At 45.9% G+C, this 16,719-nt stretch overlaps 1 protein-coding gene across 1 annotated transcript in view; it reads right to left on the bottom strand.

Moving 5' to 3' along the window:
* The window catches only part of NUFIP2 (nuclear FMR1 interacting protein 2), a 28,309-nt gene extending 11,701 nt beyond the window's left edge, over positions 1-16,608 (bottom strand). Inside the window, exons 1-2 of the mRNA XM_020963197.2 lie at positions 16,092-16,608; positions 10,370-12,091 (exon numbers count right to left, since the gene is read on the bottom strand). Of these exons, the coding sequence (XP_020818856.1) occupies positions 10,370-12,091; positions 16,092-16,491 (2,122 nt within the window). The 5' untranslated portion in view covers positions 16,492-16,608. The remainder of the gene's footprint in view (positions 1-10,369; positions 12,092-16,091) is intronic.
* Between the last annotated feature and the right edge of the window lie 111 nt (positions 16,609-16,719).

Below are 16,719 nucleotides of genomic sequence, written 5' to 3'. Positions count from 1 at the left end.
CTGAAGAACTTCCAAGTGTTGATTTTAGGAAGCAGCTATTTGATGACTGAAATTAAACTACTGCCACCCATTTTTTTCTTGTTTGTAGTCAGGATCTGGTGAAGCATGCTGTCTATGATCAGGTTGGCTCTCATAGCTCATCACTGGAAAACCCCGGAAGAACAAGAACAGAATGATTTGTGGATCATTTGAAATAAATCCATTGTTATGGAATAACAGAGCCAACAGCCACTTGAGAAATAATATCAAAGAAGTCTGTCTTCTAAAATAAATATCTGATAGATACAAGAATCAAGATGACCAAATGATTCTATGAAAAAGGCAACACTTGCTTAAGTGAAGTTAAGTAGAACCTGGAAAAACACTCACGCATTCAATGACCAGTGTGGCAGTTTAGAATGGCTATACTTGGCCCCCAAAAGTTGAGAAAACACACCTCTGTGCTTTCTTTGCAGGAAGCCATGGGATGGGCACCTCATGCCGTATAATTGTCAGATGAGTTTGAGGTTTGAGTTGGTTTTATGAAACTATGAACTACCTCCTATCAATATTTATTATAAAAGAGAAGACTGAGGTGGGGGTTGGGGTGGGTAGTTTTTTTCAGAAATCAATGATGGAAAAAGAAAAGGCATCCAAAAATTAACAAGAAAAGTAACTCTTGCTTTAATCAGATGCTTTACATAACCAAACTTCTTAAGTCTAAGGAGCAAGTTGTTTGGAATGATTCTGCTAAAGCCTGTTAAAAATAATGAATGGTATTAACCACCATAGCTTGTCAGTATAAAAACAAGTATACCTGGTAGATAAGCATGACAGAAAAAGGCATGCTAATTATAATGCAGCTGTTTTACAGCAGGGCAGTAAGTCTGTGTTTTTCTTAACTTGGGCTATGCTAATATACAAGCACTTCACCATCAGTGAACCTCTTCACTTCCTAATAACCTGTTCTCTGAAATAACATGCTTAATCTGCAAGGCCTCAGCCTTAGTAAACTGGCGTTTATTAAATACAGGGTAATCCAGTATCTTCACGGATTTACTTTCACAGACTTTTAGAGCTAGGGTAAGCATGAAAGGAAGTCCTATACAAGATTAATTCAAGGGAAAATGCTACAAAATAAATTGTAACACACTTTCCAGCTGCTGAGGACAGAATAAAAAGTATTTAAAAATTAAGCCAGAGGTTGGTCCTTACGGATGAAGTTTCTTCTCCCTCTGCAGAATGTAATGCCCTTTTTCTTGGGGATATTTTATGAAAAGCTCTAGCCAGTAAATCAATGTCAACTGGCTTCAGAACAATAACTAATCCTAACTAGATACACCAACCACTTTCGAGGTAGGACAGTGGGTTTATCTGCATTAAAATTTCATAGCATTTCATAAGTTTTGTAAGAAATTATAACCGAAGAGGAAAAAGCAGAATCCATTAAGAGGAACTACATCATTTCACAATACAGAGTGCCCAGACCCCAAAACACAACACAGATATGAGATTACCCAGATAATTCAGTAGAAAAAAAGCATCACATGGATACCAATGTGGCATATAAAAAATGAGGAAGGGGATGGTTTTAGTAAAATCTGAGAAGACCTATATGAATTGCTGCAGAGTAAAGTGAGCAGAACTAGATCTTTGTACATGGTAACAGCAATATTGTAATGATGAACAATTGTGAAAGACTTCGCTACTCTGATCAATACAAACAATCCAAGACAATTCCAAAGAGCTCACAATAAAAAATACTATCCACCCTCCAGAGAGAGAACTGATGAACTGAATGCAAATTGAAGAATAATTTTTTCACTTTCTTTTTCTTGCCTTTTTAGAGAATTTGGAACTCAAATTCTTAAAGAACACTATAAGTAACAAATTTTTAAAAAATCACATCGCAGTGAAGATTTTTGTCTAAGATTATTCAAACAGTCCTCCCTGCCAAGGCCAACAACCTCTCTGCTTGATCTGCTTGCCCCATCCTCAAAAAAAAAATCTTTACTTGATTCTGACATCTCAAGTTATCATCCTACATTTCTTCCCTTTCATAACCAAACTCCCAGAAAAGGTCACTAACAAATCACTGCATCCATTTCTTTGCCTCTCATAGTCCTTAATGCCTTTGCATTTTGGTTTCTCATCCCCAACACTTCACCGAAATTGTTCTCTCCAATACTATCTAATGTCTTAATAGCTAAATCCAGAGACCTTTCTTTGTTTTCACTAGTTACCATCCTAACTGATGGTCTTTAAATTCCATGGGTTCAACAATCTCGGCAGAGGACTGCCACATTTATATATCCAGTCCTAATCTCTCTCTCTCGACCTTTAATTTCCTACCACAGACATTACCAACAGATGTTGGATATTTCCACCTGCATAATCCCACTGACATCTCAAACTCAACAAAACCTACCCAACTACCCAAGCTCACAGGCATGGAGTAGTTTTTTTAAATTCTCTTCCCTTTCTTTCCCTCCCATATCTAACCAGTGGCCAAGTCCTATCAATTCTACCTCAACCTTTGTCACCCATAGCCAACCCCATTTCTCCACTTCCATAGCCACCCACTTCAGGCCCCTGGAGACTGCTCTCTGGCCATCCAATTTCTTTCTTCTCTAATCCATTCACCACATTGATCCCAAACCAATAGTTCGAAGACACAGGTCTGATCAGGTTACTTCACTGGCTCCCTACCGCCTAGAAGTTAAAATTCAAAATCTTCGGTCAGACATCTAAAGCTCTCCACAATCTGGCTCCCACCTGTCTTTATAGATGCTCCCTACCGCCACCTCTATCTATCTCTTAGAATCTCTAAATGCCTTTCTTGATTCTCTTAACTTCTTGTACTCTCTCCTCTCTCCTTGCAGAAGTTACTTCATCTGCCTAGGTATGTACAGGCTGCCGACTGTACCTCTCCTTCCCCCCTCAGAAAGGAAGAGATGCTTCATTTTTGTCTTTTATCCCTAGGACTCAGCAAGCACTTAATAAAAGATTACCTCAACTGAAATGCAGCAGATAATTCAATTACATTTGTATAGAACATCTAAGAATACAAAATTCCCATTTCAATAAATAGCATCATAGCAATATTTTAGTCAACAAATTCTCTGGGAAAAATGAGGGCAAGAAAAAAAAAGTTAGCCAAAGCCTCCAAAAGAGGCTGAGGGCCCTACCACAAACATAGGGTAGGTCAGGGCTGTGACACTGCGAAAGACCCTATTCCTGAGGATTACAAGGCTTAGCCAAAACTAGGAGTAGAGATACTAAAACTGCATGAGGTCTTTGGATGTCAGAGCAGAGAACAATCATTCCCAGAGAGGCCAAAGCAACCAGCCACCAGGTTGGATACTTTACTTGTTAAGGGGGAAGACAGCCCTATGATATAAGCAACACACTACCCAGATAGGTCATGTCTTCGGATAAAGCTTCTGACAAAGCATTGCTGGACATCCTCTTCATTAACACGACTGGCACTTGTATATATTTCCTTATGCCAGGGGAGAGCCAGCAGGCCAAGAGATAGCTCTAGCTGACCACAATCCAACCGCAAGATAATTATCCTGTACAACCAGCCATTTCTCTGATTCCAGACCATTTCATCCTCACTTGATTTTGACATACCAGGTTTTGCTCAAAGCAGAAGTAAACATATATATCTTGCAGGGGTAGTGGTGATGGGTGTTAGTCAATCTTTTCTTTTCAAGTTACTTGCATAAAACTGCTCTTTAACTCTTCTCACGTATTTCAAATACCCCAAAACAGAAAAAGAAAAAAAATTCCTAAATTTACAAACCATTCACCAAAAAGACCATCAGAGAAAGAGATCTGGGTGTTTAGGAGTGGAGCCATATGGAGCTAGCCATCTTCCACGCTTCAATAATTACACAAATCAAACCATACCAATCAATCACCTTTCAATAAGGCATACAGACGGTTTTCTGCTAGTATATAACGAAATTTGATAACCAAACATGGTCCTTGAGAGTCAGTTAATGAGCATTTTCCTTGTATGTCTTGAGGAAAAAGTGCTTATTTCAAGTATGGGGCCAGCCATGCCAGCCCACATGCAATTAAATCACCAGTAAGAAGGCAAGCATGGACTATAATCTGCATTCTCGAATACTAATGAAGGTCCCAGATTTGACAGCCTCCAGCTAAGAAACTGAACTCAGTGCCAATCCAACTTTTAGCCAAGCAATAAATCAGTATTAACTGTAATAAGACACTAATTAATGAGATCCCCCTTTTTGTCACTGTAGTTTCTGTGACTGGTAGGCCTGTTTCCCCTATCAGCAGCCTCAAAAATTTTCCCAGTACTACTCTCAGGCCAGCTGCAATCTGCAATTTCACTATTAATCTATAGATGTGCACTCATTAAGTCATTCAATACCACTTCTAAAAACCTTATCCTACTTAATCATGTGAAAAAATGGTCATCACACACCAATTCTGCTTGAATGCTTGCAACAGAAAGTTAACTATTTCACTCGATTAGTCTTTATTACTAGAGAAAACTATTACTCCCCAAAAAGAAACAGGGGATGTTTTCGTTTGGCTTGGAAGGTGGCAGCCCTCCCCTTCTCCTTATGTTCTATTAAGGGAAATAAAGTCAGTGGCTAAATGGGTTTTCTCTGTAATACCAGCTTCCTCGAGCAACTACACCAAGCATGGTCATGCCGAAATGGCCTTTCCAGGGTTTAAAAGGACCACCAACACCTACACAGCAGCAATGGGAAGGAAGGACACTCCCTCCCATCGGCCCCTTTAATTTCTGGGCTGCTTGCACTCCCTCAAGGATTCATACTTTAAATTAGTTCTCATTAATCCAGACTCACTACTTTGAAATGTTATTCAGAATCACACACCGTGATTCCATGATTGCCCTCCTCCCCCAATAATAATAACAATAACAATAATAATAATAAAAGACGTCCTACTGTAACTAAGTTCTTCTTCCAGGGAAATTTCTGAAAGAAAAGTACAAATGTAGAAAATGAGCTCTTTGAGGGCTGAGCTTCCAAATCTCTAAGAATGCCTTACATAAGAGACAGCAGGCACCTGATAAACAGCTGTCGAATTAGGGGGACCTCTGCTACCTGCACCAGCAGATCTTTCACATTCTAATCTCCCTGTAAGAAGTGGTAGAGTCAACTTTCAAGAATCCAAGATTCTTGTGACCACAGGATCAGGACCATAGTGTGGACATAATCTAGATATGGCAGAAAAGCAGTTTGCCGGAGAGTAGCTGCTAAAATTTTCAGTTTAGATTAATCAAACTAATATGCAATATAGTACTCCCAACAAAGTTTCAGGGAAGCTGCCTTAGCTACATGTTAAGAGCCTGTTTATCCAATAACCTCAACAGTGTAGTTAAGAAATCTATTATGTTTATTTTAAGCAATTCTAACTGTTCTTTTAATAGCCATCAGGTTTCCTAGTCCTCAAACGACGGCCAGTAACAAACTTGCCTGACAAATTATAGGAGTCCGTGACAGCAGCAAGAAGTGAAAAAAGCTTGTCTGTGGGAATAGACAGAAAAACTACAAAACCAGACAGAAAATTCATGAACTACTGCAGTTAGTAGTAATTTAGTTTGGAGGCAGTTTTACATACTTCAGTAGCATTCTATTCCTAAAGTTGACTTTCAGTTATCAACAAAAAAGTAAATAACATTCAGATCATTATTTAATGGTTAAAAGAAAAATACCAGTGCTTGTTTACAGGGGGGCAAGTAAACCTGGAATTCACTTACAACACACACTGAGCAATGATACTTGACAAATATGTTGTCAACTTGTGAAAAAAGGTCAAAATACATTCATGCCAGTAACTCGCATAACAACTTAATTAAACCAATTTGCATACAGTGAAGACAAATGCTTTGGGATCTATTCAGACCTAACAGAACTCTCACCAGCAGACCTTCCCATTTACTACCCACAAGCCCCAAAGAAGGGAGAATCAATAGCACAAGAGGGCCAAGCAAAAGCACTGACTCAAGATACAAGTCTCAATTCTCCCCAAGACAGAGCTACAAATGTGTAACAAGGGTCATGTCAAAAACAAGAAGCTGATTTTCAACATTAATACCAAAAGATGGCATTGCCCCAGCTTGGTAGAAATTCAAAAAAAAAAAGATAAATAAATGTGATTAATGGCTTCTTCTGAGGACAAAACAAGGCGCACAAAAACAATCTAATGATTTGTTTCTTTAGTTCACTCAACAACCATGAAATGCCTAACACAATATCGTTAATTCTCAGGCTTCAGGGCCTGGCCTGAAAGCACAAAAATGGATGAAAAAAGAAATATTCCTTCTATTTTCCACACCAAGCGTGCAAGAGTCAAGAAGACCAGGGTAGCGACTCCCCTGCCTCCTCTACAAGACTGCTCAGTGGTCCCATCTCTGCCTCCAGGAGCTGACAGTGCCTTCTGCACTTCCAGTGAACGGGTGAAAGGAGACAGTTGGAAAAGGACAAATCAACACTCCACGGAGCAACCGAAGAAAGTGACAAGACACTCTGGACACTGACGTGTATCGGGACACTTCCACCCTTTATCAATATCAATTTCCAGCATTTTTCTATTCTACAACTTGCTAGACAAAACAGCACAAGGCTTACTGCAGTCTTTAAGCTACACTGCGTACTCTTTTTTTTCCAGTCTGTTAATGTTTCATAACGATAGAGACTGTTCTACATCCCACACGCTCCCCACAATGGAAATAAAACGTCTGGTCCGCCTCAAAGTCCACTGGGACCAGCTCACTGTAACTCAGTGGAAAGCCTGCACTTTAGGAGATGAGACGTTGCTGCCTTCACCTGCAGTTCTGCCCACAGCATACCTTCGGAGGTAAGGTAAGAATCACTCCATCCGGGTTCCTCCTATTGGTTCTAATTCTTACTTACAAGGTCACTAATGTGAAAATGTTTAATAGTAACGTACACATATAGCCTATATCAGACTGCACATCATTTTGGGGAGGGAGGGGGAGAAAAATTTAAAACTCAAAAGCTTATGGAAGTGATTGTTGATAATTCAAAATAAATTAGTTTTTAAATTTTTTAAAAAATAACACTTAAAAAAGAAAAAAAATTACTCTCCCCGGGGCAGCTAGGTGGTGCAGTGGATGGACTTCTGGCCTTGGAGTCAGGGGGACTCAAATCAGACCTCAAGACTCCTGACACTTTGTAGCTGTGTGACCCTGGGCAAGTCACTTAACCTTGGCTGCCTCAACAAGAACTGCTCTGCCCACTTGACTCGATGAATGACAGCTCCCCTTCTTCCCCTCTCTCTCCTCTGTGGTCGGGGCAACCTGCAAAGAGCACTCACAGAAACCTGCAAGGAGAGTCTACTTCAAGGACAATGGCAAAACACATCTAACCAGAGCTCTCCTCCATATCATGCGAGCGACCGCGACCACCTGACAAGCTGAAGAAGCCGTGAGACGCTGGACTCAGCCAGCACCAACACTCCAGGGGCAGATCTCAAAGCCTCGGGGCAAGCTCTGAATGGAACTCACGGCCACTTCTGAGGCAAGACCAAAAACAGTCTAACTCCAGCGAGCCACGAGGCGCCAGGAATCAACCTGTCAGCATCAAAAGGAATTCAGAAACACACCTGGAACGATCTCTGGGACACCAAGCTCCCACCACCTGGCAGTGTCACCCAGCCCCAAGGACTTTACCTAAGCTCCTGAAGGGAAGGGCTAACGGCTCCCCCTGAGAGAAAGGTGATAACTGAGAGCCACAGGACTAGGACGAGGAGCACAGCCTTGAGCTGCACACCACAGAAACGCAGAGGAGGCTGACGGGCCTGGACAGTGAGGCCTGGGGTGCGGTTGTGGTTAAGGGCAGGAGACACAGAAAGAGAAGCTAGGGAGAGGGCAGAGGATGTGAAAGAGGGTCAGGGAAGAAAGAGGCCAAACACTGTGCTGATTTACAACCTGCTGATAGCAGGCAGGCAGTAGAAGTGATTAATCACAAAATAACAATACTACTCTTAAGCTGTTGGAATACGTACACATGCGTGCAAGGCTGGATGCTACATTAATTTACAAGCTGAGTCAAACAAACAAAAAAGCCAAATTACTTTTCTGTACTGACCAAGAACTTATCACCATGACCATTCTTATTTGTCAGACTCAACTCAGAATGACTTTTGGCCATTTCCAACATAGAGCAACACCGAGAGGATACAGTTATTAAAATGTCAGAAGAGCTTTCTTAGAACATTTTCCTAAAAGTCATGAAGACATCAAAATCCTTTTCATTCCGCAGTGAGCTTGTTCCATTTAGGGTCCTCTGGATAAACTGTCCTAGGCCCCCTCCAAAGGTCAAGGAGGCTCTGAGGAAGATTTCTGCACCTCCGTCAGCCCTATATAAATCCACAACAGTATGGAACTCACAAGCCTGCCTTGTGGAAGATCTATCCCCAGAATAAAACAAAAACAAAACCACAGACCAAGTGGTCAATAAAATCTAAGCCTTTAGAGAAAATCAAGAACCTATTCAACCTGATACTTGCAACCAATATTACATCACTTTTAATTCATCTGTTGCTGCCTTCTGAAGAACACTCTGAGCATCCCTTAATTAAAGGTCTCTAAGGATATCTTACAAATGTTCACAGAACGGGGCAGATAAGGTGCCCAGTCTCCTTTGCAGCAGTGGACTACATCCTGGCATCAGTAATATGCATGGGTGGCCACAGCAATAACAAATTATAAACAGGTTACAAAAATTAATGCATCAAGGGGACCCTCTTCTTCCTAACAGGTTAAGCCATACACCCATCCTAGTCCTTATCATCTTACTTCCACGACAGCCCAGGGGAGGAACAGAAGGGCAGTTAATTCTGCCAGTTCTGGTTCTAAACTTTCACCAGAATTCTACCCTCTCTTCCATCCCAACCCCTTCTCTAACAGGCTGCTGCCAGAGAAAGGGCACCTGGTACGATTTTCACCTTCTTCTGGGTTATGGATAAGAAACCCAGGACTCCCAACAGTTTGGGACATGCTTATGGTAAACAATGCCAGTTATGCACCAGAATCACACAATAACTACTGCTGTGAAGTGTATTTCAATTAAGCCGCTATATCCCGTGACATCTGTGCACAGTTTTCACATCCAAAACGCTCAAAAGTTCTAAGGCAGCGAGTCAGGTGACTTGCAAGCTATAGATTTTACCTGTCTGGCATAGGACAAGGCCTGCTTTCCTCATGGAAGAGGCCAAGCTTTGAAGTGCAGCAGTAAACTGGCCTACCACCTTAGGCAAAGAAAGCATGACCTAACCTCCAGCCTCTCTCCAAGTCCCTACAACTGTCTGGACAGTTTTCAACACCACTAAGTCTTCAGTTACTGACAAAAATTCGTATGTGGAATTGGTTAAAAGAGACAATTCATCTTTGGGGTTAAGACCTCAAAACATCAACTATTTTCTAATCGTATTCAAGAGGTAATAACCATCAAAACTGACTCAAAGAAATGGATGCTATGCAGAGCAGAAAACAACTTCTTAAAATACAGAGCTTGCCACCAATTGAAGTGGTTACTCTCCCTTTTTCCTTTTAATTCTTTATCTAATATTGTCCAAAAAGATGTCATCAGCTAAGTGTTTTAAATTAAGTAGGGCAGATGAAAATTTCAGGGGTGTATAATACAAGACATCAATACATCTGTACATTTTAGGAGAGGGGAGAAAAGTAGAGTTTTTCCCAAAACTCAAAATCAAAAACAAATTCAGGGAAAGGCATTTGCCCGCCAGTTCGGCAAGGTGGCGCAGCGAGGTGGCGCAGCGGACAGGGCGCAGAGACTGGAGTCAGGAAAACCTAAATTCAAATCCAGCCTCAGACAGTTACTAGCTCCAGCTGTGTGACCCTGGGCAAATCACTTCACTCTGACTCAGTTCCCTCATTCGTAAAATGAGCTGGAGAAGTACCTCTACTCTAATATCTTTGCACAGAAAACCCAAATGGGGTCACGAACACTTGGACACGACTGAAAAATGACTGAGTAACATCTAGGCAAGGCTGGAAAAATGCTGTTAGTCTTTCAGCTCTCTCTACATATGCCTTGACTTGCCAGAAAACAGAATTCAGAGCATTTGTAAAAGGCACTACCAAAGCATCTCACACACGCTGACGTAAAGGGCTACCTATCCCACTACACTTTTGGTCCCACACGCTAGCAGGCGGCATGCTCTTTATGAGGTCAGTTGCTTATTGCAAAAGAGGTGTTGCTTAGTTTTAGAAAAAGAAATGTCATGGCACAAAGAATCTAAGAAGGCAACTCTCTAATTGCTACACATACAGTACAATCAGAAAATCCTAGATTCACAAATAAGAGCAAGGTATTTCACAAAACAAATGAGTTACCTTTAGTGTGATATACAACAGCAGCCCTCAGGCCAAAAGAACCCCAGCTATCTTTCCTTTCTAGGCCTCTCTGGTACCTCTGTTCTTTGGCGGAGGCTAACAAAGTGTTCGTAGGAGAGGCCAGAGGATTTTCTATCTCGTAGTCCTTTGAGAGAAACACTAGAGCACCTTGACTACTCATGTCTGCTTTGTGCAAGTCCCCTGTGAGACCAGGCTCCAAAGTTAAGGCTCCACCCTCACCAGCAGTCCCAGGCCTTAGAATGCCACCCAGAACTTGAGGACTAGTCCGCTTATCCAGCTCATAAGCCTTGGGAAACACAGGATGTTCAGTTCCTGAGGGAATTATTTCAGCACCCTGTGAAACCAAAGTGGCAGGATATTCCCCTTGAAATGTCACTTCCATCACTTTGTGATCTGTTGATTTCCCAATAACAGTCTCAGGACCAGCACTAGGCTCGTTTATAAATGATAAACCCCACTGATTCTGGAAGATATCTCCCAGGTTTTGCTGATCTGTCTGAGAGGGCAGATCCACCTGTGCTGCACCCAAAAGGACAGTTTGCATATTTGAAGGGTAGATAAAAAGGCTCGGCTTCATTTGTTCAACGGCTGCTGAAGTTATGCTCATGTCCTGGAGGATCGCCTCGGTCCCAGAAGGGGTGGGGGTTACAGTACTAGCAGCAGTGGTGAGCAGTGGCTGATTCCCTGGAGAATACAGACTTCCCTCAGTCCCTGCCAAAACAGGACCATTAGAAAAGTTGGCAGAAGTAACTGACTTCATAGCAGACATGGGGACTTGGGACAGTCGACTTGAGGTCTGGGCCTGAGTTTCCCCAGCAGATGGTGAAGATGATGACAATGACAAGGGAGACACTGAAGGGCTCTGAGCTGTTTTGTTGAGGTTTTCTTTAACTTTGCTTGCATAACTTATTTTAGGAACGATTTTAGCACTGCTATTGTCCACTGGAAAAACTGGGGGAGGTTTAAATAGGGTCCACGAGTCCTCTTTGGAGGCCACAGCTGTGGCATGTTTGATTTTGGGTCGATCATCAAACTTCTTGCTGCTTCCCCCAGGCTTGGCATCAGAGTTTTTCCGCTGCATGTCCCCTACGCCAGGCTTCCCACGACCAGCTCCTCCAGACCCAGCTTCATACTTCCAAATGGGCTTAGAGCCATCCCCTCGGTTTCCCTTTTGTTCACTATAATCAGGTTTGAAACTATCAAGTCCCTGCTTGAAGTTGGGGGCGCTGGACTCGGGCTGCATTATTTTATCTTGCACTAAATTCAGGTTCTCGCAGCCCTTGGCACTGTTGCGTCGGGCCTTCCGTTTCTTGGGAGTGGTGTAGCCACTCTCAGAGCCGCTGCCATCGTTGTCGGCCCCTCTGCCTACGTAGCCATTAGTGATATAACCAGAATTATTTGTTACAACACCATTTGGAATAGATACTGCATCAGCCTTGTCTATAGATTGGTTGTCTCTGGGCTTACTTTCATAAGATTTCTCATTCTTTTTGTCCATACTGTTTTTCTGAAGGAAATTCTTGGTTTTAATTCCTGCCTTCCCAAAGGTACTGGCTTTCACAGTCTGCTTCGGATTTAAATTAGTGTCTATAGCTTGCTGGTTGCCATTGAGTACCCTTGAAATGGGGTTGGTGACTTCATCAGAGCCCAAGCTCTTTAATATTTCTCTTTCTCCAGCATTACCATTTAGTTCACCATAGCCTAGGAAGACAGGAAAAACAAGAGTTATTTGGATTGCAATAATATCTATATGTCAACCCTACATTTTTATTCTTTGATTCTCTTTAATTAAAAAGAAATATGCCCTGGTGAATTATACCAGGTCCTAGCCATAAATAAGCCAGAAAGTGAAGAATATGGCATTCTATCTAGTGATTATAAATATTAGAGAGAAACCTATCAATGACTATTTTTCAATGTACCCCAAGAAGCTGGTTCCTCCATTCAGCAATTTTCATTGGGTAGAGAAATGATACCTCTAATTTAGAATTCAATATAATTTATCATTTATAAACTCTTTTATTCTTTCAAATACTTCAATGCCTTTATGGAATTCTTCCAACTCAAGAAATTGGGCTATAATGAAAACAAAACTGAGCAATTCTGCAAAATCTCAAACTTCTATCAAGGACAAGATATCTAGAATTAAAATACCCAACGTAGTGAAACCAGGAACTGTCCATTGTGAAGACTAAAAAGAAAGCTCTATTATACACAATTGCTCTAAGTTGGTACTCAGATCTAATTAAAGGGTTCCAATAGCTAGCTAGAAGAGGAATAACTAACTTTTCTAAGTTACTGACAGTGAGGTTAGGTTTCTCCTGAGATCACCAAATAGTGAACATGGAACTTGGAACTATCACCCATTCTCCAAACTTTGTGGTAAGAAGTGTTTAAAAAACATTTAGGACCATCTGAAATGGCAAGAAACAAAAGGTCCTGGGAAGAAAAAACCTCCTCCACAATGGGGGTTTACTGCACTCAACCTCTGAAGGGCAAGATAGTGCTGGATAGCAGGAAAAAGGAGGCCCTTCAGAAAATGTGTATAAACTTGTGATCCTCCAATTTTTCTGATACAGAACTATCAATAACAATCCTTAAATATCAATTTTGAGGTTATTAGATATTTTAAAAATAGCTTCCAAAAAACAATCATTAAAAAGGCTTCACTCCCCTAAAATGGCCTTGGGTGAACCACTTAAATCATACTGGTTATCTGTAAAATGGGGAACGGGTGGAGGCTTGAACTAAAGGCCTACCCTTCCAGTTCCACATCTATAGAGGATCCTAAGAACTCATGGCCAAATTGTACATCCATACAAGAGGACTCAAAACTTCATAAATTATTTCCATCGTCACATTCCTACTTCTGCAAAACTCCAAAAGAGGCAAACAGGGCTCCTCCTGAGTCCAGCTTTCTAAGAAAAAAAAACTTTATCTCAGCTCATAAAAAAGGATTTGTTGCTTAAGAGAAATTTTGTTTCTATGTTTCAAATATTTGTTTTGTTTTGTTTTTTTAATTGGCATGCAAACTTTGAAAGTCTTCGAATCAGAAGCACTCAGATGTTCAACAGCTGTAACTTCTCTAGTCTTGTGCAATTCTGAACCAAGGACAAAAACTTTAGGGAGCTCACTACCAAAGAGTCTTAGAGACAAAGGTTTGTCTTTTTCAGACCAATTAAAAGTAATCAATAGATCATGATGAAGGGACAAAGTAAAATACATAATCCAAGCAAGATAAGCTAGGCAAAGGCCAAAACATTTGATTCCTCCTAGGATGGACTCTACAAGACTTAAAAGCTGCTAGAAGGGGCCTGGGAGTTGCAATTAGTCCAACTTGAGAGATCTGGCCCTTTTACTTGGGAAGAGACCTAAAGAGATGAAGTGATTTGCAAAGGATCAAACCAGGAGTAGAAGCAGGATTTTAACCCTCTGACTCTTGATCCATCACTTTTTGCTTCGTATCAAATTGGCCCAAAGGTAAGTAAAAGTGTCTCTAATTTCTGAGGTGACTGCTTTATGAAACAGAAGAACCGGTCTGTGAAAGGCCATTAGGCACCGAAAATAAACTATCATTCTGAAAAGCCCAGCAATTCTGCCTAATTGTATGACTATTTACAATTCATTCACAATCTTTCTTATGCCTAATACCCAGCATGCTAAAGACTGAGCTTTTTAAAAACACTTTAAAAAAAACCCTTGTTATAAACTAAAAGAGTACAAACAGCCGAACATTAAGTCTCAATAACACAACCCTGCCAGGCCCTTCTGAAGGACAGTCCGTGTTCAAACACAAAACTCCATTTTAAAACGGACTTAAGTTCCATTGGGTTCTGGAGGAGGACCGTGGCTTTTGGAGACGCTATTTCCCAAGCTCGAGGTCTCCCTCCGAGGCGCTCGCTCTCGCGCCCCCTACCGGCCGGCCGCACAAGCACTGCTTATCCTCCCGGTTTGGGGGCCAAGCTTCCTCCCAGCCCTTGCCAACGTGCCAGCACCACCTTGCAAAGTTTCACCACGAGCACTCCCGCCAGGCTCGGCAGCAGAGCATGACGAGAAGGGCTCCCGCGTGCTGGGCACATCCCCCCGGAAACGGCCCCCTCTTGGGCTCCCAACGATGAGCGGCCAGCTCCTTCTGGCTTGCCTCTCAGAAATGCCACCCGGGGACACCCGTTTACTGGTAGCGCGTCAGGGCACAGCCGCTAGGCAGGGGTGGCTGGCAAGGGCCGGATCCCTGGACCGCCACCTCCCAGGGCCACCACCCAAAACGACAGTTCCCCTAAGTGGTTTTAATTAGATATTTCTCATGCGTTGTTCCCAGGGATGAGAAGCACCATCGACTTGGTCATTACTAGCGGCTCTACTGGCTCGGACCTTCAGGATTACAAGCCCCCAAAAGTACTTTAAAGGAAGACCAAGGCATTCCCGCCCAGTTTGCCCCCTCCCCAGGCCAAAATTCAAGCACGTTTAATCCCCCAAGCCCACATGGGCGCTTCCCACGAGCAGCGGAGAGCTGCCCCAGCCGGAGCGGTGGCAAATTGGACTTCGGGTTCAAACATCCTGGAAAAGTTGCCTCCCCTCCCCCCAGGGCCATCAGCCACCCTGGGATGCCGCATCCGGAAAGCTACCCGAGTCATCCTAAGGAAGCAGCTCCGGCCAGGAGAAAAGAACGCCCCCAAACCGCTCTCCTCGGGCCGTGGCCTCCTCTCCCACGCGGCCGACACACTGGGGACCCACAAGTTCCCCTCGCAGGCCGCCCGGGGGGGCAGGGAGGGGGAGGAAGAGGAGGGTCCCCCCGCCCCCACCCCATCTCCCGACTCCTAGCCCCGAGCACCGACAGCCGGCAGGGGGGAGGCGGGCGGCGCAGGCCCGCTCCCCGGCGCGAACACTCGCAGCGCGGAGTGGCGTGGCGCGCCTGATCCCCCGCGGCCGCCGCCCCTCCCGGGCCGCCAGCCCCCCTTACCTCCCCCCTCCCGCCGGCCCGGCCAACCACCGCCCCAGGCGAGCGGGCGCCGGGGAAGGGGAGGCCGCGGGACACGCCGCGGGCGGAGCCGGGCCGGGCAGGGCAGGAGGCCGCGCGGCCGCCGCTCCCCGCGTGGCCCGACCCCCCAACCGCCCCCGCCCCTCGGCCGCGGGAGCCGCCGCCGCCGCGGGGGACCCAGGCCGGGCCAGGCCGCGGCCGGGCTGGGGGAGGGGGGGGCGGGGCACGCGCCGGGCTCGCGGGGCCCCCCCCCGCGGGGCCCCGGGGCCTGTGACAGGAATCGGCTTCCAACATGGCGGACAGGAAGCGGCCCCGCGACGAGCGGAGAACATTCCAGCCGCGCCGGCCCCGGCCCGGACGGCGAGGGGAGAGGGCGGGCGGGGCGACGAGGACGAGGACGGGGGGCAGAGGGGCACTCCGGCCCCAGCGCCCCGGCCTCCGTCGCACCCCCCCCCCGCCCGCTCAGCCCCGCCGGGTCCACAGGTGGGCCGGGGCCGGGCGGCGCCGGGGGCTGCGGGGGAGGGGAGGCCTCGGCTCGGCCCGGCCCGGCAGCGCCCGCCCCGCGTGGAAGGGCAGCGGGCCCGGCGGGGCGGGGGCCCGGGAAGGTCACGCCGGCCGCCGGGCGGAAGCAGGGGCGGGAGGAACGGCGCGGCGCGGGAGGGTGTCCCCGAGCCCCGTGACCCCGGGCCCCCGCCCGGCCCCGCACCCCCCGCGCTCCCGGACCTGTTTTCTTCTTGGGCGCTTCCTGGTGCGGCGGGAGGGCGTGCTTGGGCTCATGTCTCAGCGGCTTAGGCTGGGCCTTGGGGCTGCTACCGTCGGGCCCATGCTGTAGGTACTGGTGCGGCTGCTGGTGGTGCTGGTGGTGGTGGTGGTGGTGGTTGTGGTTGTAGTAGTAATAATGGTGGTGGTGGTGATGGTGCGGCGGCGGCGCCGGGGCTGCCTGGGCCGGCGGCTGCTGCTGGGGCTGCTGCTGGGGGTGGTGGTGGTGCGGATGGTGGTGGAGGAGGCTGTGGCTGCTGCTACTGCTGCTGCTGCTGCTGCTGCTGCTGCTGCTGCTGTGCTGGGGCGGCTGCTGGGACTGCGGCGGGGGCTGAGGCTGGGGCTGGCCGGGCTTCTCCTCCATTGAAAGCGGCGGGGACTCCCTGGCTGGGGCTGCGGGCTACTGCACCGTCTCCAGATCGTCTCGGGCTGCTCTCCGGGCACACACCGTACATCTGAGTGGCTCTCGCCAGGGCACCGGCTGACTGGGGGATTCTCGGAGATTGGCAGCCGCCCTCCAGCAATCAGCGGGCCGGGCCGGGCCGGAGGCCCCGCCCCCGGGCCCGCTCCTCCCCTTCCCCCGCCCTCTCGG

This window comes from Phascolarctos cinereus, unplaced genomic scaffold (genome assembly GCF_003287225.1).
Source record: "Phascolarctos cinereus isolate Bilbo 61053 unplaced genomic scaffold, phaCin_HiC Scaffold_5;HRSCAF=322, whole genome shotgun sequence".
In the NCBI taxonomy this organism is placed as follows: domain Eukaryota; kingdom Metazoa; phylum Chordata; class Mammalia; order Diprotodontia; family Phascolarctidae; genus Phascolarctos; species Phascolarctos cinereus.
This window is presented reverse-complemented; position numbering and strand designations above follow the sequence as displayed.